This window comes from Saxophila tyrrhenica (genome assembly GCF_035928015.1).
Source record: "Saxophila tyrrhenica strain CCFEE 5935 chromosome Unknown scaffold_26, whole genome shotgun sequence".
NCBI classification, from domain to species: domain Eukaryota; kingdom Fungi; phylum Ascomycota; class Dothideomycetes; order Mycosphaerellales; family Extremaceae; genus Saxophila; species Saxophila tyrrhenica.
Genome location: NW_027041758.1, coordinates 49,885 through 74,555, shown reverse-complemented (window position 1 = coordinate 74,555; position 24,671 = coordinate 49,885). Strand labels below are relative to the sequence as shown.

The window sequence follows — 24,671 nt, the reverse complement described above, 5'->3', positions numbered from 1 at the left end:
GTATTCTTATCGGGTAGTGATGGGATGTGGAGTGCTGGCAGCTATGACAGCTACCCTAGGGCCGGATATAACAAGGAAGCGTCGTAGATTGGAGGATGTAGATGGATGCAGGTGACAAGGTACTCGGGGCGGTGGTGAGCTCGAGGGAGGAGACGGAGGGGAGGAGATGGAAGGGAACACACGGCGCTGAACAGCAGGAAGCAAGAGCAAGAGGGTGAAGGTGGGAAAGGTGAGGTGCGAATCGAGGACGGCGGGAAGGTTCCTCTGTTTCACTCTCGAGTCCAGAAGGAGGCGTTCGCCTCTCTACCGTTACCGTATCCGGGTGCCAGCAGCAATGCAGCAACGTCTACCATCCAATTTCGTCAGAGACATGGAAGTGCAACGCTGACGCACTCTCCTCCCCTCGTCTCGTCCGCATCTCCGCCATGCCATCTGCAGCTCAAGCAAGCAAACAAGTAAAAAAGTGCCTGCATGTAACATAGCTTCAGCCGCAACACACGTCAAGAAGTCAAGAAAAGAGCCAGGATCGTCACTTCAAGTGGCCGGCGCGCAGGGACCCTAGTTGAACATCGGCCAAACTAATGAGGTAGCGGCTGATCATCGCTCGCCTTGGGCGCGGTGAAGCGAGGGGGGACCGGGATCGTCTGCCGGGTTCTTCTTCTGACAACCACGGAAAAGTCAAGGATACACATCGCCTTCGATTGCAGTCGTGAGATGATGAAAAGTGCAGCTGAGGTCAAATCGTCCATATCATGGACAACGCAAGCAGGAGGCTCCATTCAAACTCCATAGAGTGTACGCACTCTTCTCCACACACATGTGAAGCTTGGCCACCTTGGCCTTTGCGTTTGTCTCCACGGCACGCCCAAAGCGGAAGATCGCAGGAATTTGTGGTCTGTGGTGTGGTCAGAGCCCCGTTAGATCTGGCGATTCGAAATGCGCGCTAGACTGTCATGAGAACTAGAACCTACCTGCCTCAGCCGTCGATCTTGAGCCGCATTCGACTTTCACGGCAGACGTTTCTTGCACCGCTTTCGGCGTGGCAAGCTGGTGGACGCGTGGACGGAGACGTGGGGCAGGAGGCGTGGCGTGGGGCAGGAGGGGTGGTGGGGAGATACCTATGACTTTTTGACCGACTTGAGTGATGGAAGTGTTGCGTGATCATGGATGATCAGATGCTGGAGGTACATGTAGTGGCGGAGAGAGGTCCGAGTCCGAAGATCACAACATGCAGCGTACAATGTGCCGAGCCGAAAATGGCGTACACGCAACCTCCATGGAACGATGCGGACGCTGTTGCTGTTGTTGAAAAAGTCATGGATGGATTCGCCGCTGTACAAGTACCAAACGCTCAACGCACCCACAGAAACAAAACAAGAAATGACCAGCTCGCTATGAGTAAAAAGACTAGAAAACGCATCCCCGTACACTCCATCCATCAGCCGGGTATCACTCACTCCGCACCATCCCACCCAAACAAAACACAACGAAAACCCCAACCCCAGCAACACTCCCATCCATGCCCTTCTCACCGCGTCCTCCCCCCACCAACCCCCCTCTCCAAATCCTCAAACATCTCATCGTCCCGACTAACCGGCTGCGCGGCCTCCGGGTCATCGTTCCGCGTGACCGCCACTTGCTCTTGCAGTAACTCTTCTCCCTCCTCCGCTTCCTCGTCGTCGTGTGACTCGGCGTGAGGGGTGGACTCGTCGGCTCCCTGGGCAGGAGAGGAGGATGAGTGCCCGGTGAGCGAGCGCACGACGTCGCCTTTGCAGATCGGGCAGGTGCGCCGCCTCGTTGTTAACCAAGGGGTACTATAATCACGTTGGTCAGCTCAACGTCCCCGGCTTCAAAGTCGGGTAAGAAGAAGGGGAGGAAGGAAGACGTACATGCACTCCACATGAAACTCATGCCCGCAGGGCAGACTCATCACCCGGCTCACCCCATCCACGTACTCCTCCAGACACACCACGCATTCCCGTTGCTTGCCGCCGTACCTCCTCCTCCACTCGGACAGACCCGCTTGCCGCTGCTTCTCTTCCACTTGCTCCAGCGACGGACTCGCCATGCCATCTCCAGAGCGCAGAGACGAACCCGCTACCACGGGCCCTTCAGGCGTCGTGCGCGAACGCGGACGGGAGCGGATCGGTCGCGCGCCTGAGACGGGGAGGAGCGGGGTCGTTGCGCTCGCGCTCGCGGGCGAGGAGATCGAAGATGTAGCTGACGAGGTCGTGGTGCCGGTGCTAGACATGGTCTGGTACGTCCGCACGGGCAGCCTCTCCACCACTGACTTCGGCGCCCGCCATCGACGCCGTCTTATGCGCGAGCGCAGTAAGAGCAGGGCGTAGACGACCGTCAGCGTGACGAGCGGGGAGACGACGAGGACGAGCAGGGTGTCGAAGAGGGGGGAGGTGGAGATGGAGGTGGGCGTTAGGGTGACCCAGAGGCCGGTGTGGGGTTCGGCGTCGTTGGCGGTGTGGGGTTTGAGGTGGGAGGCTGATATGGTTGTCTCCTTGCCGTGGGTGGTGGGTGGGGAGGAGGGTGTGTCGGGTTGTGAGGGGGAGTGGAAGAGACGGCTGAGCCAGCCTTTCGAATGCCGGGCAGCGTTCTGTTGCTCGTCTGAGTGAGTACTGTCGTGGTTGTCGTTCTGTCCATCGGGTGCATTGGCTGCATCGTGCATCAATCTGGCGTATTCGCCGCTGCCGGGAGTGATGCTGTCCACTCTTGGATCACCCGACGGAGGGGCGCTGCTACTCTCTGCCACCTCCTCAATAGAGGTAGATGGTGGCTGCAGCTGCTCCCTCTGATGTGCAACCAGATCAGGATCTCGCCAGTCCTGCACGCCAATCACGAAGCCGTCGCCTGAGTCACTCCCAGGAGGAATAGACTGCGCTGCAGCTGCCATGCTCGTAGTCGTCTGCTTCTTGCCGTACTTCAAGACTTCCTCATCGTCGAATTCTTCTTGTAGCACCCAGCCTACCTGGTCTTTGCGTGATGTTCGAGTGTCCGGCGAGACTTTTCGCGTGCGTCCAAACAAAGAAGAGAGCCAGCCAGTCCGCGACTGGTCCTGCTGCTCGTTGCCCGAGTCGTGGCCGCTGTCCTGCGTGTTCTCGCTTTCCGAAACCATCGAAGGCCCCGTCGTGGATGAGGAGGTCGTGAAGTTGGGCTGGTCCGCAGCCTCTCCGTTCTGACCTTCACCCTCCTGCTTGTCTGCCTTCCCGCCCAATGCTAGACCAAGTCTCCTCGCGTCCTCCGGAGTAATGTTGTCAACCGCTCCACCAGACGGTATCAAGCTCGAAAGCAAGTGCGCCGTCGTATACGAAGTAAACAGCGAAGGGATCGTAACATTCGACGTATCCCCCCGCGCATACATCGTGACCAACGGTCCTCCTCTTATATCATCTCCCACAATCAGCGCCACCCCTCCCCGTCTCTGCACCCACTTGACCTTCTCCAAGAACCCACACCCCCCTCGACTCAGCAGCACCACCTTCCCAGCAATCTCGGCACTCTCCTGCAAGCTCTGAATATCCGCATGCGCCGCCTTCTTCGCTCCGCCATCCCTCCCCCCATCCGACGCAGGCAGAGGATGATGCAAATGATCATCCGTCCCATCATCCCTTACCACCCCCTCCCCCTCTTCTCCCCCCTCCTCCTCGTCCCCAACACCCTCATCCCGCTTCCGCTTCTTCGTCCCCGCCATCTTCTGCCCCTCAGCCCACGAACTCTTCGCCTCCCCCAGACTCTTCCCTTGCAATCCAACATATCCCCCATCGCTCCACCCGGGCACATCACTACACCCCAACTCCCCCTCCAAACCCCCACCACCTGCTCCCGTGCGGCCTAAATGATCATCCCCAAACCCGCTGCCAATCCACAGTTGACCGCTCAGACTCTTCGCCGGTATCAGCGGGCCGAAAGCCGCGGGACGAGCGAGGAAGAAGGTCGAGTTGTCGTCGGTGAGGCTGATGATTGCGGAAGGTGGGAAGAGCGAGGACGGGGTGCGCCAGTTGAAGTAGGAGGTGAGGGTGTTTTGGGAGTGGGGGGTCGAGGAAGGGGAGGAGGGGGAGCGCCAGGGGCCGAGGTAGAGGAGGAGCAGGAAGGCGAGGATGCTGGTGGTGAGGGCGAGGAGGAAGCGGAGGGGCCGCATGGTGCGGCGGTGGATGGGGGAGGGCAAAACCAGTGGCCAAGTGGTGGAAGGGCGAGAGGGTGGAAAGTCGTCCTTGTTGTGCTGTCGTTTCGCTGTGAAGGTTGTTGTATGGTATAGCTAGCAAGGACGCATGAGCAGTCGATGTAGTTCTAGTGGCGCCTAGGTGGAAGCGGAGTCGGACGACAACACCAAGAGCGCGGAGACGGACCCGTACGTGGAATCAAGGTTTCGGCTTGCCGAGTTCAGGGAAGTTGGAAGGCAAGAACAACTCTTACTTCATTTTAACTCTTGATGTCAAACATATCCTGAAGGATGTAGGTGAATGACCCTCACATCCGGCGAGATGATGCCGACCATCACATGGACGAGAAGCGATGTCCCCCACGTGCCACCATGGCTGCAGCGTTTCCGACGCAGGGCGATCAAAAGGTCATAGGCTATTAATACTTAATCCCTCTTCATCCGCATCAGAACATGTCTCTCATACCAAACCCACAGTCCGACCCCAGATAGGATAACAACATTTGAGGACATCTCTACCAGGAAAGACAACTACGTCGGCGTCTCGCCCACCCGATAAACCAACTTCTCCCCACTCAGCCTCCCGTCCCTCATCTCCTGCATCCCCCCAAACACACCCACCAGCCCCTCCCCTCCCACCCTCACCGGCGCCGGCTTCAGCCTTCCTTCCTGTAACAACCTCTGCGTCAACCGCCAGAACATCCTCGCATGCTCGAGATCCCCTTCCTTCGCCGGCACATGCGCACCGAGTTTATCGAAAGCTTCGCCAAAAGCCGTGTAGCCGGAGGTATGCTTCAGCTCGATGTCAGTACGGGTATTAGATTCCATGGCGCTTTTGAGGAGGTATGTGATGGTGCCGCCTTGGGAGGAGAGGGCTTCTTCGCAGATGTTGGGTGAGCTGCCTTCGGAGATGCAGTCGAGGGCTAGAGTGCATTTGTCGTTGGTCCATGAGCGGATCTTGCTTGCGCAGTCGGGGTCTTTGTAGTCGAAGACTTCGTCGGCGCCGAGGAATTTTAGGAGGGGCCAGTTGCGAGAGGAGGCTGTGGCGATGACTGTGTAGCCGGAGCTAGAGGCAGGGAGTTGTGATGAGCGGGCTTGATCTTGAAGTAGTTCCCCCAGGTTGATGACGGGAGGTAACTCACAGCTTGGCGTACTGGATAGCGAGCATACCAGTCCCCGTGCTTCCTCCATAAACTAGCAAGGGCTTGCCGTGATGCTCGCAAGACCCAGGCAACGGAAGTCTCAGACTCTGATACAGCGCCTGCCCGCACGTCGTCACTCCGACGCCCAACGACGCCGCATCTTCGTCGCTTATGCCTTCTGGGACCTGCTTCAGGATTCAGTGGTCATGGTCTGATCCTGAACGGCCGAGATATGCTAACCCGCAAGCCCACACCAGCCTTCACCAAACAGTACTCGGCAAAGCTCCCTAACCGTCGGATAAGCCTTCTCCCTTACCAAAGCCTAAGGTATACGTCTCCGTACCGTCCTCAGGATGCGTATCATTCCCTCCATGCACAAACGCAGCGATCCGATCGCCCTTCTTCCAGTCATTCGAGACGTTCGTCCCAACCTCCTCGATAACACCGCCTAGTCAACGGCCAGTCAGAGAGCTCTAGTCGGTGGTTGGAAAGCAGAGGAAAGGGTTACGCATATCACTCCCTACCCCCGAGCCCGGGATCCCGCCATCGCCATCGATATGTTTCCTGATTGACAGCGATGAGCTTACCTCTTCTACTTTGATCAAGGCAAGGAATCTTCCTTACCAGTCGGTTGGATTCAACGCCACGCAGGTGACTTTGCAGAGAACATAATCGTCTCTGAGAGTCGGGAGAGGGACGTCTTGGAGCTCAGCGGCTTGTTTTGAGCCGCTTTGGATGATTTTGATGGCTTTCATCGTTTCGAGAGTGGATTGTGAGGGCTCATTTGAATTGGTTACTTGGAGGAATTGTCGCGGGAGTCGGGACGACATGTCGAGTCCGTACGGGCACGGAGACGGCTCGCAGGGGTCTTCAAAACTCGGCGCCTGTCCTTCTTACACCTACTCCTCTGTCTGGGAAGTTGGGCACTACGTGAGCCTAGTTGATGGAAACATACGGAATATTGGGACATAGTGACGAGACATTGTTCTTGCACTGCCTCCCGTCTGCTGCACCATCCAAGTCCTAGTTCGACGCCCGAATCCTTCCAAGCCCCCATTCCCTGTCCCTCGCTGTCTTCTTCAGCAATGGAGGCGCTCTCAACTTCTGATATTCAGGCCGTGATTCCTTCTCGTCTGCTTAGAAGTAGCAGCGAAAAGACTCCGACCTTTTGACGTGGCTGCAGTGCTTACAGCCGAGCCCAAAGAAGCACCCACAACGACATCGAGATCGAGACGAGATGGTCTACCGAGGGAAACCGAGTCAAGCTTGCGAGCAATGCAGGGCGAAGAGGCGTCGAGTAAGCAGCTCACGGCGATCACGCCAGGTCAGAATTGCCCTGTCCTTCCTTGACTAACAAGCTTCTCTGTTATAGTGCGATCTCCAGCGACCTCATTGCGGGCAATGCAGGCGTGCTGGCCATGGATGTCCCGGATATCGCCTCCTGATAGACACCCGCTTCATCAACTACACAAAAGGCACTGCCGCTCGTCCCAAGGCGTCTGCAGCAGCGCCTCACAGCCTGGATATGGCATCTCCGGATACACTCGTCTCCGACCAAGAAGCTCAAACGTCAGCCCCCGAGACATGGCATGATCTACTTTCGCTCCAGAACTGGCTACCACCAGACATCCGCGCTGTTGCCGTCGCGACATTCCTTCAGCACTGTGAAAGCTACCCCCGAGAGCTTGTTGGCCACCGACAGGGCTTGTTTTGCTCCTCCATGTACGCCGGAGGGATATCTAGTGCGCTTGAGGATGTCACCACTGCGGTAGGGATGGTCATGTTGTTGGCAAGGGAGCGGCGCTGCTATAGCAGACTTCACGCGCTGTCAAGGAAGCACTATGTCGCAGCGTTGAAGGCGGTCAACATTTCGATTCAACGAGCGGAATTGGCGACCTCACATGAGACGCTGCTGGCAGTTATGCTACTTGCTACCTATGAGGTATGGAATGACAAAGACGGTGTGCTCGCCAGCTGCTAAGTTCGACCAGACTATGGTCCTCACTTCGCAAGACGCCGAGCAGTCGTTTTCAGCCCACAACAGCGGGACCCTGGAGCTTTTTCTCTTCCGCGGGCGAGAACAGTTCAAGGACACCAAGGCTTTGCAGCTGTTCTTCCACTTGCGGCGTCAGACGGTAAGTGTAGCAGGCGAAGCTGTCGTCGATATGGAGACTGAGTTTTAACGAACGCAGATCCTGAACGCTCTGTGGACGACTGACAACATCCCTCAGCATTTCCACACTCTGTCTCAGTGGAGCTTCGAATTTGAAACCGATCAGCAACGATCGGAATCAAAGCTGGCGGCACTCACGATACGACTCTGTGAGCTCCGCTCCCAAACGCGAAGAGGTCACTATTCTGAAGCACCCCGTCGCTCTGTCGTAGACGGTTTTAGAGAACTGGACCAGCTTCTACAGGACTGGAGAGATCACAGTCTCGACGCCGGGGACTCCTACGACCGCCACATCCGAGAGGAGGAAGATGTTCTCACGGCAGCCTGTCACGAGAAACCAATGCCGCCTGCAAAAACGCCGCTGCGGCTAGATTATCTCACCACACGCCTGCAGGTGAACCAATCGCTCCGCGATGTGCTCAAGGAAGAGGACCTTCTGGCAGAGAGCGATTCAATGTGTGCACTGCTTCGGACTATCTCGGACTTCCGGAGACAAGCTCGTACGTGCATCGAGAAGATGCTTTCTCAGGCCAGGAAGCAAGACACGGACAAGCCTTCCGGAAACTTTGCGCTACAGAGGCTCGCTATCTGGCCACTGTGGGTTGTCGGCAGCGACGAGGACGCTTCATTATCTGATCTAAGCTGGATACTGCTGCAGCTACATGCTATTGCTAAAGACACCGGGTGCCTCGCTGCTCGGAGGGTTGCTGATGCTATATTTCAAAAGACTGGAACAACCTCGCCTGTCGGGCCACGCAGTGAGGCCATTCCGGTGAGGACTACCAAGCCCAAACAATCAGGCCACGGTAGCAGTCTCATCCTGGACTTTCACGAGCAAGATCAAGCTCCTCGCAAGGCCAATGTGCTTGCCTTGCCAGCCACATAGTCCAAAATCCACCGTCATCAGGAACCCTCCAGTCTAGAGGCACATCGATCGTTGTGCGCTCCACCCGATCACCAAAGAACTCCAACTCCGCTCGCCTACTCCACCTTCACACCCCGATGTCGTCCCCCACGAGTCCTCGCAATCTCCCAGATATGCTCCGGGGTGTATTCTTTCACCCACGGTTTGTATCCCATTAGCCACCCGATCGAAGACACAGTGGTTAACAGCGCATGCGTGACAGCATACTTCAGAAAGAACGGACCGGGAACAAAGACAGGGAATTCGTCGACGTAGGCAACAGTCGTGCCGATCTGGATCAGATCCAGGGCGCCTGGCTTATTGTTCGATTCGAGGATGGCGCCGATGACGTTATAGAAGAAGACTGCTTTGAAGCCGTCCTCTGCGATGGATGCGTCAGAATGCCATGAGCCGGCAAGCAAAAGTACGAGCAACGGCTTACCAGGATCAACCCACTCCTCGATCACCGTATCCCCTTCATCGAAGGCGTCCCCCGAATTGTCCGCTCTTCCGAACTCATGGACGGTGTACTTTGGGAACGTTAGGGTCCCGTCTTCAGGACCATAAAAACGAGTCACGCCGGCTGGTGCGCATCAGCATCCACAACAACAGGCCTTGGTCTCCTGCACTGGCTTACAGATAGTAATCGCCGCCCTCCCTTGGACGACCCTCACGCTCTCATCGTACTCTTCATGCCAGTGCAACCCGGTCTTCCAGGTGCTGCCAGAGGGGATCGTTATGAGCCTGCTGCCGGGCACAGTCGCTGAAGGCGAGTCGCGGGGAGGGAAGGAGAAGATGGCGAATGCGCCTGGTCCTGTTTCGAGGCGGAGGGAGTCGCGCTTGCCGTATTGCGTGCGAGGCATTGTGACGCGGAGGTGTTGAAGGACGGAAGGAGGATTTACTACGTAGCAATGCTAGATAAACGACTTGCGGTGAGGCTCTGTGAGGTTTTGTTGGATTTAAAATGTAGTGCTTAGGTCAGCAGCGGGTTCATGCCGCGAGCGTTCAGCGTGGAGCTAACAAGGTGGCTCTGCTTACTACATGGCATGGTTTGTTGCTTGTGCCATTGTCTAGCCCGATGAGGAGAGAGATATGGGTTCTGCCCAGTGCCGCCTCGCCGCTAGCGTCGAGCTGCATGCCGAATTGGGATGTTTAGCGTGTTCTTTTTTCGACCGCAGCTGCTGCGAGCAAGAGGATAGATGGATAAGAAAAGTACATCTACCTATTCCTGAGACGTCAATGAGGGACCTCGGTCAATGCTTGTCAGGCTGCAGTATCGTGATGCTTGGGAAACACTTGCCACTTGGTTGTGTTGTTGTTGGTATATGTTGTTTCCGAAGTCATTGATCAGGCGTTCCCCATACCTTAGCATATTCCAATCGTCACATGATCGCGGCCAATCTCTCGGTACTTCACAATCGCAGCAATGTTCATGAAACACGAGAGAGTACTTGTTGTCCTTGTCGTACAACAACGAACCCATCTCCATCGGGACGACAATCATCGCAAAGCCTTTGCACTCCGCTCCGCCTTTCCAAGATTGGTTGGACCCAGAGAACTTGTCATTGTGAAAGCCAAGGTGTCGAACTGTGTTGCTAGTTCCAGGAGTGAAAGGTCTCAGGCTGGACAGCCGTCTTCGAGCGGTTTGCAGGTTGCGCAGTCCTGTCGTACTCGTTAGTCGACTTGGACGAGAAGGGCGCCGGGAGGAAACCAAACGAACCTGAGGACATGCAAAAGGGGGCGCAGCCGCATTGGCCCAGTCGCAGCAGTTCTGGAAGAGACGCGTGGGTTAGCTTTCTGCCCTTGTAGTCCTGTCCATCCGACCGTAAGGTGGAGACGGATTCGAGGAGCATCATACCTGACAAGTACAGATTTGCGAGCTCCACACCCCCTGCCCGTCCTCCGCGTCCGCCTGCGGTTGTGTGGTGTCGAAGGGCACGAGGATGCTGTACGTGGAACTGATCTCGGTCATGCATGTGCCGGTCATGTCTATCGCATTCATTTGTCAGCATGCATGGTGTTGAGTGAGGAGAACAGCGGGCTCACGATAACAGCCGGGCGCGACGATCAGATCGCAGGTAAAGTTTCCCGTGGCGTCGGTGCTGCCGCAGCTCTGAGAGACGCCGGAGGAGTCACCGACGAGAGTGGTTTTGGAGAAGGATGCGGAGAAGCCTGCGCTGCCGGCGACCTGCGTGAAGGAGCAGAGGTTAGCCAGATGGTCCCCTGGGTATGTGTGAGTGCAAGTAACGTACTGTGGCTAGTTCGCTACTGTCGATACCAAGATCGAAGCCGACAGTCCATGTGGTTCCGATCGTGCGGGTGGTGCTGTAGGTGTATTGGGCACCGGGTCCGATGGCTGTTTCGGATGGTCAGCGGTCGAGGTCGAAAGATCGGTTTGAGCAGAATTCTTCGCACGTACTGTTCGGACCGAGATACTCATCGCAAGGAGTGTTTTCTTGAGTCGCGACCTATCATGCTCACATCAGTCGGTCAGTGCTTGCTCGAGTCAAAGTAGATAGCAGATGTGCGCACCGCTAGGTTCGAGGAACAAGAACCGAGACTGCAGGTCGTATCGCTGTTGCCGCCGCAGTTGATTGGCGCGTTGCCATTCGGACCAGGTGGAGTATAGTCGCTGGGCTTTGTTGCGACGTCGTCGTCATTGTCGCAGAATCCGACAACGACGTTCTTCGCGCTCAGAGCCTCGTCAGCCTCGTGACGAGGTGTGAGCTCCGTTTGGTAGTGTGACTTACAAAACCGTCGTTATCAGAAGTGAAGGCCTGCCCCGACACAGGATGATGCCCTTCTCCACCGTCGTAGCAGACACCGAGGATCAGTCCGGCAAAAGCACTACCGTCCGCGCCCGTGAAGGTAATGTCGAAATCGTTGTCGTTGCAGACGTACACCCCGCTATACCCAATTAGCAAGTTTCGCATCTACAGCAAGCAGCTAGCGCTACCTCGTGTTGTAACAGCCTGGGAGGAAGAGTCAGCAAGAAGTGATGCAAGATCTTCAGGGTCAGCCGCCGTACCAATGCGGTTACATGTTCCAGCTGCGACAGTCTTCTCGTCACCGTTGTTGAGATTGTTGATGTTCTTGCCAGTGTCGACAGTGTCCGCCGTAGAGTAGCCACCACAGCTGATCGAGGTGAGTGTGTGGGTGTTGTATCTCTTTTGAAGAATGCGCTTCGCCAGGGCACGCGGGTCTGGAGATGAATGCGAGGACGGTGGAACAGCGATGGCAGCCGCGAGTGCCAAGAAGGCAGTGATGAGAGAGAACAAGTTGAGTGGGCACGGCATGATGACTGTCGAGGGTCCTGTTGGTGACGATGCGGTGCGATTACAATAGTAGGATGGCACAAGATGTCAAGATCGATCGTGGAAGCCAGCGACCGTGGTTCTATTTATGTATGTTTGCCAGTTGACCGGGCTCGAGACTATGGTCTAATGAGCAGTGGCCCCGACAAGGTCCAACATCAGCCATTCTTGGACATTGTCAGGATGTTGACGATCCTCCACTCGAACCGTCCTTAGTAATCTCCTAGTCGGCGGTGGCATGTCCATGTGAAAGGGCCGAATATGCGGTCGTGGGACCCACTCTGGCTCGTGGTCAAAGGACGGTGCTCGGCAAAGCCAGAAGCCACTATCCGCACTGAGCGGAGAACGTTGGTTCGCTGCAACAACGGCGTACGTAGGGGTGTTCAGCCGGGTTCTCCCAGGCACACAGCGTGCGTCTGCATCTGCCTTCAGCATCAGATCCTCGTCTCAATGGGTGGTATCGACCCTTCGACCAAGCCTCCCTGGTGCAAAGGTCTGTTCGTGGATCGGTCCTTCATCAAGCATGCAGAATTCTTCGAACGAGCAGTGTCGTATGGGCCTGAGGAGGCCCCGTCCGTCAGTCATCTCTCAAGCTTCGGCCGGCGGTTTTCTTAGCGTCTCCAAGAACTTCCCGGGGGGCCATTTGGAAGAGACTCGAGATGGTGGAGGAAGAAGGAAGCAACGGCCGTAGAGTTTCGCTGTAGGGCTGCAGACAAGATCCTGGAAGCTTTTGCTAGAGTTTCACATCCACAAATGTGGCAATGCTGGGCGCAGCCTTGTAGCACCAGACCAGACTGGCCAGGATAGGCCAGCTTCCCAGCAGACCCAGTAGAGGATGTTGTGGTTCGGCTATGTAGCACGACGATGTGGAGGCAGCTCGCAGCCATACGTTGGATCCGCTCCCCTGAAACACGCTTGTCTCCAAGCATCGGTGGGCGTCGACGAAGGATCTGGTCGCAATCCATCGCTCCCTACACGGCTCGAGATATGGTCAGTTCGCGGATGCCAATTCTGAACATGGCGATTCAAGCATAAGGAACGAGTGCTTGTCGTTCCATCTCGAACGCTATGAGGACCTCGTCCCTTCAACACCGCATTCGCGGGGGCTGACCGGTGGCCGTCATATCCGTGCCTGCGCTATAAGAACATGTCGGGATGAGTGGTGCGATGTAGCCGGGAAAAAGCAGAACCAGGAGAGGTGGCGCTGATATGAGAAAGGGGTCGTTAAAGGGCCTTCCCTACAGATGGACTTTTGAAGCCGCATTGCTTCGGTTCGTTCACGAGTCTTCTCCCAGATGGTCTCGTTCACAAAAGGAAAGCCGCTTGAAGGTCACGTGCACAGAAACCCTAAAACAACCTCAGCCCTCCGGACAATTTCATGCTCCGCTTAACCAGCCGTTGTCTTGCCTCCTGCTCGCTCCATCCTGCTTCACCATGGCGGATGACTAAAGATACCTCCATCAGCCCCAATGGCCCCCGAATACACTGGCTGTGTGTACTCCCCGAATTCTCATGCAAGGACGAAAACCCCACGAGTTTGGTAAGCTACTTGTATGATGCGGGGGGTGATGCGTGAAGTGGTAGGAAAGTATATCAATCTCTTGACCTCAAGGAATTAATGTAGGAACAATTCCCATCTGAACTCAACGGCCCAAGCAGGCCAGAGAATTTCACCATCATCCCATCATTTTCTCATCTTGATTCCTATTGAACGTCTCATTTCATCCCATTTACTCGTCCACTACACCAAGATGGCAATAGAAAGAGTCCTCATCGTCGGCGCCACAGGCAACATCGGCGTCTCTGCCGCCATCGCCAGCCTCCGCACCGGCCGCGAGGTACTGGCGGTTGTCCGCAACGCTGCTTCTGCGGAGAAGTTCTTTACCAACGTCGGGACGAAGGAAGGCATTACGACCGTTGAAGCGGACGTTACAGCAAGAGATGGCATGCAGAAGGTGGTGGACAGGGTGAAGGCGGGAGAGCTGCCGGGGTTTCAGCACGTTTATGCTTGTGGTGAGTTCGAAGGATCATCTATGGCGAGGTTCGTAATAGCTGATGAATGGTGCAGTTGGACTCTGGCTCGTTACGCCGGTGCATGAGGTCAGCGACGAGCAGCTCCGTAGACATATGCGGATCGGATTCGAGTCGAACTTCTGTACGTTCTTCGGAGCTTTCACACTTGCTGATGACCTCCGCGAGCTGATCAAGACTTGTCAGTTGCCTACCGCGCCACCCTCCTCTACCTCCTCGCCCAACCCAGTCCCACAACTTTCACAGCCTGCACCGGCTCTGCAGATACTTCAGGGTAACTCTCATCCATTCCCTCCACCCACTACTTCCACTAACGATTCCTCCCTATCAGCTACGCCGGCCTCACCGGCCCCACCCAAGGCGCACTCGTTGCCATGCTCAACGCCGCCATCTTCGAGAACCAGCACCGCCCTAACAGCCAGCTCCGAATCAACGAAGCGCGCCTCAACATCCGCGTTGAAGTTGATGCGGAGGCGGAGAAGCATGGGGTGATGAAGGCGAGTGAGTATGCGAAGGTGTATGAGGGGATCTTGGAGAGGGAGGAGATTGAGGGGAGTAGGGTTGTTGTTGAGGGGCCGGGAGATGTTCATGAGTTGAGGGCGGAGAAGAAGCTGAAGGGTTGAGCAGGTGGGATGGTTTGGCAGGGGTAGGTGTCGTGATGAAGGGCTGGAGGAGAATATCTGAGACAGTCGGGCTGGAAGTTTGAGGTATGCTTGTCGTAGGTAATGGGCACGACACTCCTTTTTCGTGCTATCTTTCATTACTTCGCAGAAGAACTTGCTTTGCTTTGAGTTGCTACCCTCGCAGATCCATCCTCAGCTCACATCTACTCATACCACCGCAACCATGTTCGAACCGCTCTTCATCGTCCTTACCAACCTCACGCTAACCCTGCTCTGTCCATGGGACCCGCGGCTCAACGCTTTCAGACCACCAGCATACCTGGTCATCGTCCACGTTACCACCAAGAACTACGTGTCCTGGACAATACTTTCCAACGTCTGCTTCAACCGTCACCACCTCCACGAAGACGTGGAGGTTGAAGACGAGCCCAGAATCTTCTCTTGGATCTCCTGGTTCATCATCTTGGGTGTGATGATATCGCTTGACTGTGCAATCATTCTCTCGAGGATGCAGGCTCCCATCCAACACACTCCCGCCGGGCAAGTTCGAGTTGCGGAAAGGCCAGTGCGGGTACGGCAGTGGACACGAGTGACGGTGCCAGCACGGCGCGTGAAGCCGTCTCCGCAGATTCGGGTATCCAGAACTTTCCTGTGAGTTGGCGGTTGCTGTGCGTTCGGAGACTCGTGAGGCTGGCCCGTCATCGCGAGTATGGAGTTGACAGCTGCCAATGGTACTTTGAGTGGACACTTGTGTGGTGATCGATGTGCTGCACGGCGGCTTGCATGCCAGTCCGAACGACGACTGAGAAAGGATGCAAGCGCTGCACCGATTCCTTAGCCAGGCTGATATCCGGGCTCCATGCTCGATGTCTTTGCTGGCCGGAGACACGTCAGGAACGAGATATCAGGCGAAGATCCAAGATGAAAGACATCAGTGTCTGTGTCGTGATTTGTTTTTTTTTCAACTGAAGACTCTCGGAGGATCTGTCCGATGCGCGGGTCTCGTCTGCTCAAAGACAAGCCTATTCGTGCCGTTTGCTAGGAGAGACCTGTATGCTACGGCTTCAGTCCTTTGTGTTCGATCAGCATATCACGAGCAAGGATCCCCATCCAGCTCCCTCTTCTTCAGCAACACCAGCGAGCCACAACACCCCAACAGCCTTCTCACTCAAACAACCGCAATCCAAGATGTGGCAACTCCTCGTCACCTGGATCCTCCACTTAGCCCAGACCATCGCCGTAACGCAGCACATGTTCCGTCAATGTCGCCGTCGGCCACTCTGGGGCTATCTGTTTGTCTGGATCATCACCAACCCTCTGCTGTGGTACTTACCACTACCCGACGACTTTCGAGCAGCAACACGGTCATACGTCACTTACCTGGGCGACCTTGTCCTCTCGGCTCCGTGGAAAATCAGTCTTCTCGTAACCGGACTCTGCCTCCTGCTCACACTCATCACGTATGCGAGTATGGTCCTCTTGCAGCCAACGTTAACGCTGACCGCTAATCCAGTGGGCTCCATGACGGTCCAACAGCTCGACGACAGGATCACGCGACTTGCCAACGATGCGATTGACGAACAATTCCAACAACTGAATACGGAAGCCGGCGCGTCGGGTCTGGAAGTTGTTCTCGAGCGGAAAGTTAAGCAAATCATTGCTTCTTAGGAAGAGGCAGTACTGCCCTAGGCAGAGCTCGCCCAGAAAGCGCGAGAGCGTCAGCAGTCGGGAAGCGGGTTGCCGACTTAAGGAGCATTCAGGATTGAAGGAGCTGAGCGTGCTCGAGGTTGAGGACGGTAGGTTAGGGACAGCAGCTTCTGGCTTTTCGCATGAATCGGAAGACTTTGTTGCAGCTGTACAATGGCAGACCTTCCTGTGTGGAGATGGCTTGGAAATCTGCTGTATCCAGGGTGTCGGCGGCGGCGGCGGCATGGTACCTGACGTTTTGGTCATGGATGGAGTTGATGGATGGGCGGTCGGGCTCCTTCATGAGCTTGTGTATCGGCCTTGTTGCTTCCTAGTCGTATCGTAGTAGAGTACTAAGAAAGGTATCTGCTGTGGTTGTATGCTTCGTCCAACCCACTCCCTCCATTCGGGATCTGCCGAGCCTCCAAAGCGGCGACAATTTCTCCTTCGAATGCATGAGCTTCGCATACCTCATTCACCAGCTCGTAGACTCCTCAATCATACTCGCTGTGCTCGAGACCTTGGAAAACCCGGGTGGAGGGCGGTATTCCATCTTTCGAAGGTCGTCCAAAGCACGTCACCGGTACCACTTCGCTCGCCCAGAATTTATACTTCTCCGAGCTACGACTTCACCTCCCATCACCTCCCCCATCGCCTTTTGTACACCCCCCTCTACAAGCGCCACCACCTCCGCCGCTCATTACATCAACCTCGATGCGGCCATCCGACCCCCCGGACAGCTGCCATAACCTCCCCCTGCGCTCTCCGGGTAGACGCCAGGTCTGAGTGACCCGTCTGCCCGAAGTCGCGTCGCCGTCTCTTAACCATGGCCAACTACCACATGCCGGCCGGTCAAGGCCCACCGCACATGCAGCAGATGCATCCTCACCCTCGGCGGGACTTCAACCCATATCAACACCACATGCCCCCTCAGTCGCCTGGCATGCACCCCTATGGAGGATACCCGCATCCTTCTCAGTACTACCAGCACCCCCACGGGCCGCCCCAGCAATTCACTCCTCAAAGATGGCAACATCCATACCCGAATCCGCAAGCCTACATGCCACCTCCTCCGCCCCAACAACCTCAACCCCAACACCAACAGCAAATACCCTACCAACCGCGCTCGCCGATGGTCGTCTCCTCCCAGCCTTACGCTCAGCCCGTGACACCCTCGGCTCGACAACACCAAGTCCCTCCGCCGCACATGATGCATCATGCTTCACATTCACCGCGGCCTGGCCTACAACAAACGCCATCGTACACACACGCACCAGTCGCGCCTCCCTCACCCGCCCCTACTCCAAAGCACGATATCGCGCCGACCCCGAAGCAAGAGGAGGTCATGCCTAATACTACATCGCAAATGGCAGCCACAACTCCAGCGCCGCCAGTGCAGGCTCCGCGCGCAGCGCCTGTCGACCCGCTTTCGCTGCCAGCCGAGCACAGAATGCCGGCGTATCCCCGCTTACCATGGTATTCACACGAGGGCGGCGCAGCTTCCTTCCCGGCAAGAGCGACAAGGCGGCGCAGACGGAGGCAGAATCTAGATGACGTCGAGACCGTGGCACTTCCAGCTATGCCGGGAGGAGAGGTTGAAGCTAAAGAGCAGGCTGGCGAAGAGGCTGCATCGGAAACATCTACAATACCAGCACCTTCCGAGCCCGAAACACCCGCTACCTCTCAGGCTCCCTCTGAGAGCGACTATACCGCACGCTCCGTTCCAGCTACGCCAACCACAGCCGCGAATGCCTCACCCAAGCCAACACCTGCGCCTGCTCAACATGCGCGCAGAGATACCCGGACTGCGATAGCTGTTCCTAACATCCCCAGCATCAGCAGACCTAAGCCTTCTACGCCCACGACTTCTGAGCAGCAGATTACATCACCCGCAGCGCAAGCTGCCACTACGCCTACACTGGAAGAGCAGAAGCTGGAAGTAGCAGACGGTGAAGAGGCAGCCGAGGATACCGCAGCGCCTGCTGCCCCAACACCGAAGCCTGCGCCAAAGTCGTGGGCTGACCTTGTGCGCCGCAATGCTCCTCCAGCTTCTGCTTCTGCTGCACTCAACGGCGCCTTCCTTACCAATGGCTTCCAGGTCCCGAAGAGCGCGTCCCTCGCCGATGCTCTGCGCCAGTACAACGTTCAGAACAATCCCACCCTCACCTTCCTCGAACCTCGCGGCCTTGTAAATACGGGCAATATGTGTTATATGAATTCGGTGAGCACTCACATTACAACCCACGACTTTAGCTCCAGCTAACGCTGCCCAGATTCTCCAAGTTTTGGTCTTTTGCGTTCCGTTTTACAACTTCCTGGACCAAGTTCGCCAGCGAACGGTCCACTCCATGAAAAGCGATACCCCACTGGTTGATGCCATGATTATGTTCATGAGGGAATTCAAGGTTCTTGCAAGCGCGGAGTCTACGGATGGGCTGCGCATGCAGTTGGGTCAGCAGAAGCTGGAGCAGTACGGCGAGCCTGTAATACCCCAATACGTGTACGATGCCATTGCGAAGTTGGAGAGGTTTGTGAGCATGAGGGTGAGTCCGACCATCCAGCGTGTTGAAACGTAGAGCTAACGCAGCAACAGCGCGGGCATCAGCAGGATGCTGAGGAGTTCTTTGGGTTTCTCTTGGAAGGTCTCCATGATGAGTGTGTCTCTGTCATGAACGGCGTCAGGGATGAGAGTGGCGTGGACAGCAGCGTCACTTCGCCAGATACAGTCACCTCTCCTGGTGGCGCCGAAGGGTGGTTGGAAGTTGGTCCGAAGCAGAAGGCTTCTGTCACCCGCACAGCAGGTCAGCAAGATGCGCCATCACCGATCACGAAGATCTTCGGTGGACACTTCAGGTCCGTCCTGCGTGTGCCTGGCAACAAGGACTCAGTGGTGCTGGAGCCGTACAAGCCTATACAACTCGACATTGGCGCACCACACGTCAACAACATTATCGATGCGTTGAAGGGATTGACTCGGACTGAGATCCTGACGGGTGACTTCGGTGGCAAGGCCACTGGCGCCAAGAAGCAAGTGTTCATCGACACTTTGCCTCCAGTGCTCATCCTCCACCTTAAACGCTTCCAATACGAAAACAGCATGACCGGCACCCAGAAGATCTGGAAGAAGGTCGGCTACCCGCTGGAGCTGGAGATTCCCAAGGACGTCTTCCCACCCAGCTCGCGTGGCGGTCTTGCAGTCAAGGGCGGCCTCCCCAGATACCGCCTCACTTCCGTCGTCTACCACCACGGCAAATCCGCCGCCGGCGGCCACTACACCGTCGACATCCTGCGCGAAGACGGCCGCGAATGGGTCCGCATCGACGACACCGTCATTCGCCGCATCCGCCCCGAAGACGTCGCCGAAGGCGGCTCGGAAGAAGACCCGAAGCTCCTCGCCAAAGCTCTTGAACAGCACAAAGCTGACCAGGACCTGCAGAAGCAAAGGAACATGTACCAGGGGCTCGATGAGGCAGAGAAGGAGCCCGAGGAGGAGAAGCCGTGGTCGGAGGTCAATGGCAACGTGCCGGGGCATCGCAAGTGGAGTAGTATTGCGAACACGAACACGAATGGGACGGCGACGCCGACGAGTGGGGGGAAGAAGACGCCGCAGGCGAGGAGGGAGGGGGTGAAGGATAACAAGGTCGCTTATATTCTGTTGTATGAGCGGATCGGGTCGTGAAGGGGTGGGGGGAAGCAGGGCAGTAGATGAGGTGGAGGCGGATGTTGACTGAGAGTATGAACGTGCTGGGAGCGCGCCTGCTAGCGCCGCTGAGCTCGCCACTGACGCCACCAGCGATGCGCGAGGTAGCAGGAGGACATGAAAGAAAAGTCAGACGACGAACCTACCCTTCCAGCCCTTCTGCATAAGCGGCGGAGGAAGGTCATTGTATCATACGATCGCCGCGTCTTTGCGGGCTCTTGTACGCCGACGGCTGGGGGTGAGGTAAAGTAGATAATTTCGTTGTCGATTTAATGTTGCTTGTAATCATTTCCACTGAAGCGTCACATCCTCAAGTGCAGGCCTTCCCTGAGCTTGCCTTGCCTTCCCTGCTCACCTGAGCTTGCTTTGCCATGCACGCTCGTCACTCGTCGCTCGTCTCCAAAGCCAGCTCACACCCCTGCCGCGCTTGAGTACCGTCCTCTTCGGCACTGTCTCGTCTCCTCGTCGCAAAGCGCGGTGAACAGGGTGCGAAGCTGTCCGAGACAACAGCATCCTCTCCTCCCTCATTTCCACGAACTGCAGATCTCGTCCACGCCCACATACACCCCCAAACGGTAGCTGCGCGGTCCTCTTTGCCTGCGTTAGATCTTCTTCGCACATCGTCCCCCTTCCCATTAGAAGAAAGTCATTCGCGAAGCCATCCCAATAACGGCCCTCATCCCCACCATCTCCAAACTAAATGCCCGCCCACCACCACCGTCCCGAACGCTACAGGTACTCCCAAAAGCAACTGCGCCATCCTCCGCGCTTGGGTACGATGTTCTTCGGACATCGTCTGCCCTTCTTTGCGCGAGGAGGCGTTGGAGGCGTTGGTGGCGGTTAGTTCGGTCAAGAGGATTCCTAGGGAGGGGCCGGAGAGGGAGGGGCGGTGTTGGACGCCGGAGAGTTTGGATTCATCGCGGCTTCGGATCCTGGGGGGTTTGGAGGGGGTGGACGGAGGTTGGGTGGCGTAGGAGCAGAGTGAGGCGGGAGACAGACGTACGCTCGCCCTCGTGAAGATGGTGGGACGAGGTGAGATGGGAGATGGTGGCATTTGGGATTGAGATGCCTTTGATTGCCTTTGCTATAATTTTGCCTTGTTCGTCGGTAGTAGCTCCATGCCTCGTTCTTGAAGTTGCCAACCAAGTTAACGAAAACGCCGTCCCTCCATGTCGTGGATCGAAAGTGAGGTCAAGTCATTGACATCGTCGTCGAAGGCCGGTATGAAGAATACTGTGGTGGTCTGATGGCTTCCGCAACCACCGTACCACCTTTCAACCGCACCTCATTCCAATCAAACTCTCTTTCTTACCTCAAAGCTGTCAAGCATTAGGATCCTTCTTCAAGGCACAGCGAACCGTTCAAACGACTACTGCAACCAAGGCAGTCCAAGAGCTTGGCCTAGCAAGGCTGTGAAGGCGAGTGACACCGGACAGCATGCAGATGCACGGCGGCGTGAGCCGAGCGAGCCAGCCTCGTCTCAGCTGTCACCGACATTATTAGAAGTGATCGCCCCAGGTGTTCATTTGAGCCTCATACCATTTCCTAACATCGCCAGGCAAGTGTTTGTCTCTCAATATGTTCTGTCTCATCATTTAGAATGCCGTCTAGTCTGAACGTTTTCCCACGGCTATGAGCACTCCCGACACGAGACGAGTGGAAAATCTCCTCCGCGAACTCGATGCACAACGCACAGCCTACATTGACACTTTCACAAAAGTCCACGAGCAGATCACTCAAACCCTAGCTTCTACCGTTTCCAAGGATGTCCTCCGCTCTGGAACACCGCCAGCTTCACAACAGCCGGAGTCACGCTCACAGCGCTCACAGCGTTTCTCAGAGTCTCGCGCGGGTTCTGACAAACATGTGACTTCACGAAGGTCGCCCGCTGGACTGTCGCCGCTTCCTGCGTCCTCTACTGGTTTCGAATCAGATTCAGATGATGGCGGTGACGAAGCACTCTACGTGCAGACTCCGCTGGAACCGCAGTCGTTCGACTTGGAGAGCTTGCGAGCTCATTTGAGATCTCATCAATGGGACAAGCAGACTCACAGAATTCTGGATGGTGTGGTCGGCAATCCTTCACGACTCTCGGAGACACCGCTGATACCGAACCGGAGAGGCAAGCTGGAGGACCGAAGCGACCACACGCATTACCAAGTTTTCGATGTTGGACCAGATGGCTCTGTTCTGCCGGTGGACTTCTCTCACATCGAGAAGGACTTTGGTCGAGCGATGGCGTTCTGGCATGCTATCAAGGAGATCAACCCAGAGACCAAGCAGAGGCATGCTGTGGGCCGCATTACAATCGTGCGGGAGCCCAGTCCGATCCTGTTCGGTGCGATACATTACACGATGAACAAGCACTTCGACATGAACGAGCTTCTCGGTCATCTCTTTGCAGACGAGAACTCCTCTGCCAAGCTATTCCGATCATTCGAAGACGATGCACGACGCCAGCGAAGCTTCGTCTTCAACTTCGAGTACTTCACGCTGATCGGCAAGGACTGTGAGCCGATGAAGTGGCAGCTCGCGGCCGGGCAAGAAGACCGAAAACCATGGCACATTTCAATCACCCGGTGCAGCTCGGTGGTGGCGCTCGTGCTGAACGGCCCGAAGATCAAGGAAGTGAAGAACCCACGCAGGCGCAAGGCGAAAGACAAGGGCCCTGTCTATGATCCTTTCTCATCCTGGCAAGTGCTGAACATCCAATGCTACCCAGATCTCCAAGCAAGCCTGGACGTGCACGACTCTACCAAACACTACGTCAACGGCCCCGAAGCCTTCATGACAACAATCCTCGGAGAGTTCCGCGACGCCTACCGCCGCTTCAGCGAAATCACCAAGCGCATCTCCAAACGAGTCCGCCCGCCCCTCGAATTCATGTTCGACTCCGTCATCCGCGATAAGCTCCTCTTCGAAGACGACGAGTACACCATGGCCCGGCGCTACTTCTGGGCCCACACCACCCTCGGCATCATGAACGAGAGCATCAAAGCCCTCGTCGACGCCTACGAGGAACGCTTCACCGACGAAGTCTGGGAGGGCAAGCACAAGACCCTCTGGCCGTTGCTCGACGAAACCTCCACGCGAAACAAACACTACCGCAAGAAAATGTCCCTGCTCCGCGCGGAGTTCGACCTCATACTCGCGCGGTTGCGGAGACTAGTAGACGAGAACAACGACCGCCGTCGCGAAATCCAGGATTTGCGCGAAGACCTGTTCACAGGTACCTCGATCCAGGAGAGCCGCAAGTCCGTCAACGCGACCGAAACAACCGTCCAACAAGGGCACAACATCAAATTACTCACAATGGTCTCCATCTTCTTCCTCCCCCTCACCTTCGTCACCTCCGTCTTCGGCATGACCGACATCGATGATCCGGATTACCGCGACTTCACCATCGTCACCTGCACCGTCTGCGTGCCCTTTTTCGTGCTCATCGGGTCGTTGAACTCGAGGCGCGGGCTGACGTGGTGGAAAATCAAGACCCAGGCTTTCTTCGCGGCGATGGGAGTCTTCTTCGCTTGGATGACGGGCAGGGAGAAACCTGCCGATCCCCCGGAGCTGATGGCGGTGAAGAGTTTCGACAGCCAATCCCGCGCAGACACCATCCGGTTGCGCCGTTTCTCGTCTATGCAGAATCGGAACGAGCGCGGTGTCGTCCGCGGCGAGACGATGGTCGAGGAACCCAGCTCTCGAGGCGAAGGCGATAGGAGGGTAGAAGACGGTTTAGCGCTGGCGGCGAGTGTCTCCCCCGCTGTGCGGCCGAGTTTTGGCATGGGTAGGGTGGGGACGAGCAGGATTGCGGAGATGTGGGGGGATGAGCGAGAGAGGAAGAGGAGGTTGACTTATGGGGAAGATGTGTAGGTGGGGATTGGGTAGCTTGCTGTATAATCTATGCCATGCGTGAAGCACGCTCAGCCTGTTTTCGGTTTTCGTGTGTCGTTGGTGATTGGGAGCTGGTGATGATGGCGCCGTTAGGTGGGAGCTTCAGTCTCCGCCCTGGAGAGAGGTCCGGCATGAGGCTCCGCCTGTGAAGGTTCACTCACTCACGAGCGAGACTGTGTGCTGAGAAGGCAGCGTTCCATGTCGACTCGACCCGAAGCTGGCGCGATAAAGGGCAGACGGTGCTCTTCCGTAGCGCCGTCGGCCTTCACTTGCGGCGAAGCGGGTATTCATGGTCAATGTAACGCCGAGAACTGCATACAAGTGGTCTGACGGCGCAGAGTCCGTGTGATACGCTCTCGATGGCTCGGTCTTTCTAGATGCGGGAAGGTACTCATCAGAATTGCTTTCGAGCCCCGATACTGGCAGTACGCTGCGAAGGAGCGCGTTATGCCCAGTTGCGACAGATGCAGTATCGTCTGTGAACTCGAAAACGTCAACTGTCGTGCTTTGCCTGTAGCTTTGGTCTGCTGGCGGAAGAGGAACTGGGCTTCGTTGATGCTGGCGCTTGGGAAGAACTGCTCGGGAAGAGACGGGGTCCGCAAAAAGGCGGTAGGTGCCGAGTTGTGTTGCTCAGCGCTTTCAAGGCAAGCGAGGTATATACATCTGTACCCTGATGTGCCACTGCAGCCATCCCTTCATCGGTTGTACTCGTCGTCCAACCCTGGCTGTCAGAAGCGAGTAGCTTCGCCCGATGCCGCGAGAAATGAGATCTAGTGAACGGGCGTCGTTGCCTCTGTCCCTCACGGCGGACCTACTCAGCTCAGCTGGTCCCCCGTCCCTTCTAGTCGTGATCCCGTGAGTGAGGCATCGAAGAGCGGGAGCATCAGCTGGCCACCGGCCGTCGGCGAGGCGTGGTACAGTAGAATCGCTGACAAGGTTCCACTCTTCTCCAGTCCTGCTCGACTGATCAGGGCGATGTAGGAAGCACTGTTGCTCGCCGTGCTCCGGTATGCCTGTATGCGAGCCTGTAGCATCT

At 56.4% G+C, this 24,671-nt stretch overlaps 9 protein-coding genes across 9 annotated transcripts; 5 read left to right on the top strand and 4 right to left on the bottom strand.

Annotated features, from left to right (window-relative positions):
• Window positions 1-1,528: 1,528 nt before the first annotated feature.
• Window positions 1,529-4,150, bottom strand: LTR77_010722 (uncharacterized protein; the record flags this gene model as incomplete). The annotated part of the gene is made up of 2 exons (XM_064807939.1): window positions 1,529-1,814; window positions 1,890-4,150. 2 exons carry the CDS (start codon window positions 4,148-4,150, stop codon window positions 1,529-1,531), a joined length of 2,547 nt encoding a protein of 848 aa, XP_064653843.1.
• A 552-nt stretch (window positions 4,151-4,702) lies between these two features.
• On the bottom strand, window positions 4,703-6,068 carry LTR77_010721 (uncharacterized protein; the record flags this gene model as incomplete). The annotated part of the gene is made up of 5 exons (XM_064807938.1): window positions 4,703-5,237; window positions 5,314-5,491; window positions 5,630-5,761; window positions 5,822-5,877; window positions 5,938-6,068. 5 exons carry the CDS (start codon window positions 6,066-6,068, stop codon window positions 4,703-4,705), a joined length of 1,032 nt encoding a protein of 343 aa, XP_064653842.1.
• Window positions 6,069-6,838: 770 nt separating this feature from the next.
• On the top strand, window positions 6,839-8,372 carry LTR77_010720 (uncharacterized protein; the record flags this gene model as incomplete). Its single annotated transcript, XM_064807937.1, has 3 exons — window positions 6,839-7,255; window positions 7,305-7,448; window positions 7,506-8,372. 3 exons carry the CDS (start codon window positions 6,839-6,841, stop codon window positions 8,370-8,372), a joined length of 1,428 nt encoding a protein of 475 aa, XP_064653841.1.
• Window positions 8,373-8,467: 95 nt separating this feature from the next.
• LTR77_010719 (uncharacterized protein) lies at window positions 8,468-9,253 on the bottom strand (the record flags this gene model as incomplete). The annotated part of the gene is made up of 3 exons (XM_064807936.1): window positions 8,468-8,772; window positions 8,833-8,973; window positions 9,028-9,253. The coding sequence occupies 3 exons, from the start codon at window positions 9,251-9,253 to the stop codon at window positions 8,468-8,470; spliced, it is 672 nt and encodes a 223-aa protein (XP_064653840.1).
• Window positions 9,254-10,007: 754 nt separating this feature from the next.
• On the bottom strand, window positions 10,008-11,686 carry LTR77_010718 (uncharacterized protein; the record flags this gene model as incomplete). The annotated part of the gene is made up of 10 exons (XM_064807935.1): window positions 10,008-10,052; window positions 10,111-10,161; window positions 10,249-10,379; window positions 10,437-10,578; window positions 10,643-10,746; window positions 10,810-10,858; window positions 10,923-11,075; window positions 11,141-11,297; window positions 11,347-11,362; window positions 11,419-11,686. The coding sequence occupies 10 exons, from the start codon at window positions 11,684-11,686 to the stop codon at window positions 10,008-10,010; spliced, it is 1,116 nt and encodes a 371-aa protein (XP_064653839.1).
• Window positions 11,687-13,455: 1,769 nt separating this feature from the next.
• Window positions 13,456-14,358, top strand: LTR77_010717 (uncharacterized protein; the record flags this gene model as incomplete). Its single annotated transcript, XM_064807934.1, has 4 exons — window positions 13,456-13,717; window positions 13,773-13,859; window positions 13,922-14,009; window positions 14,067-14,358. 4 exons carry the CDS (start codon window positions 13,456-13,458, stop codon window positions 14,356-14,358), a joined length of 729 nt encoding a protein of 242 aa, XP_064653838.1.
• A 1,188-nt stretch (window positions 14,359-15,546) lies between these two features.
• Window positions 15,547-16,026, top strand: LTR77_010716 (uncharacterized protein; the record flags this gene model as incomplete). Its single annotated transcript, XM_064807933.1, has 2 exons — window positions 15,547-15,826; window positions 15,872-16,026. 2 exons carry the CDS (start codon window positions 15,547-15,549, stop codon window positions 16,024-16,026), a joined length of 435 nt encoding a protein of 144 aa, XP_064653837.1.
• Window positions 16,027-16,870: 844 nt separating this feature from the next.
• Window positions 16,871-19,723, top strand: LTR77_010715 (uncharacterized protein; the record flags this gene model as incomplete). The annotated part of the gene is made up of 3 exons (XM_064807932.1): window positions 16,871-18,265; window positions 18,318-18,587; window positions 18,638-19,723. The coding sequence occupies 3 exons, from the start codon at window positions 16,871-16,873 to the stop codon at window positions 19,721-19,723; spliced, it is 2,751 nt and encodes a 916-aa protein (XP_064653836.1).
• Window positions 19,724-21,181: 1,458 nt separating this feature from the next.
• On the top strand, window positions 21,182-23,614 carry LTR77_010714 (uncharacterized protein; the record flags this gene model as incomplete). The annotated part of the gene is made up of 2 exons (XM_064807931.1): window positions 21,182-21,199; window positions 21,356-23,614. 2 exons carry the CDS (start codon window positions 21,182-21,184, stop codon window positions 23,612-23,614), a joined length of 2,277 nt encoding a protein of 758 aa, XP_064653835.1.
• Window positions 23,615-24,671: the final 1,057 nt, after the last annotated feature.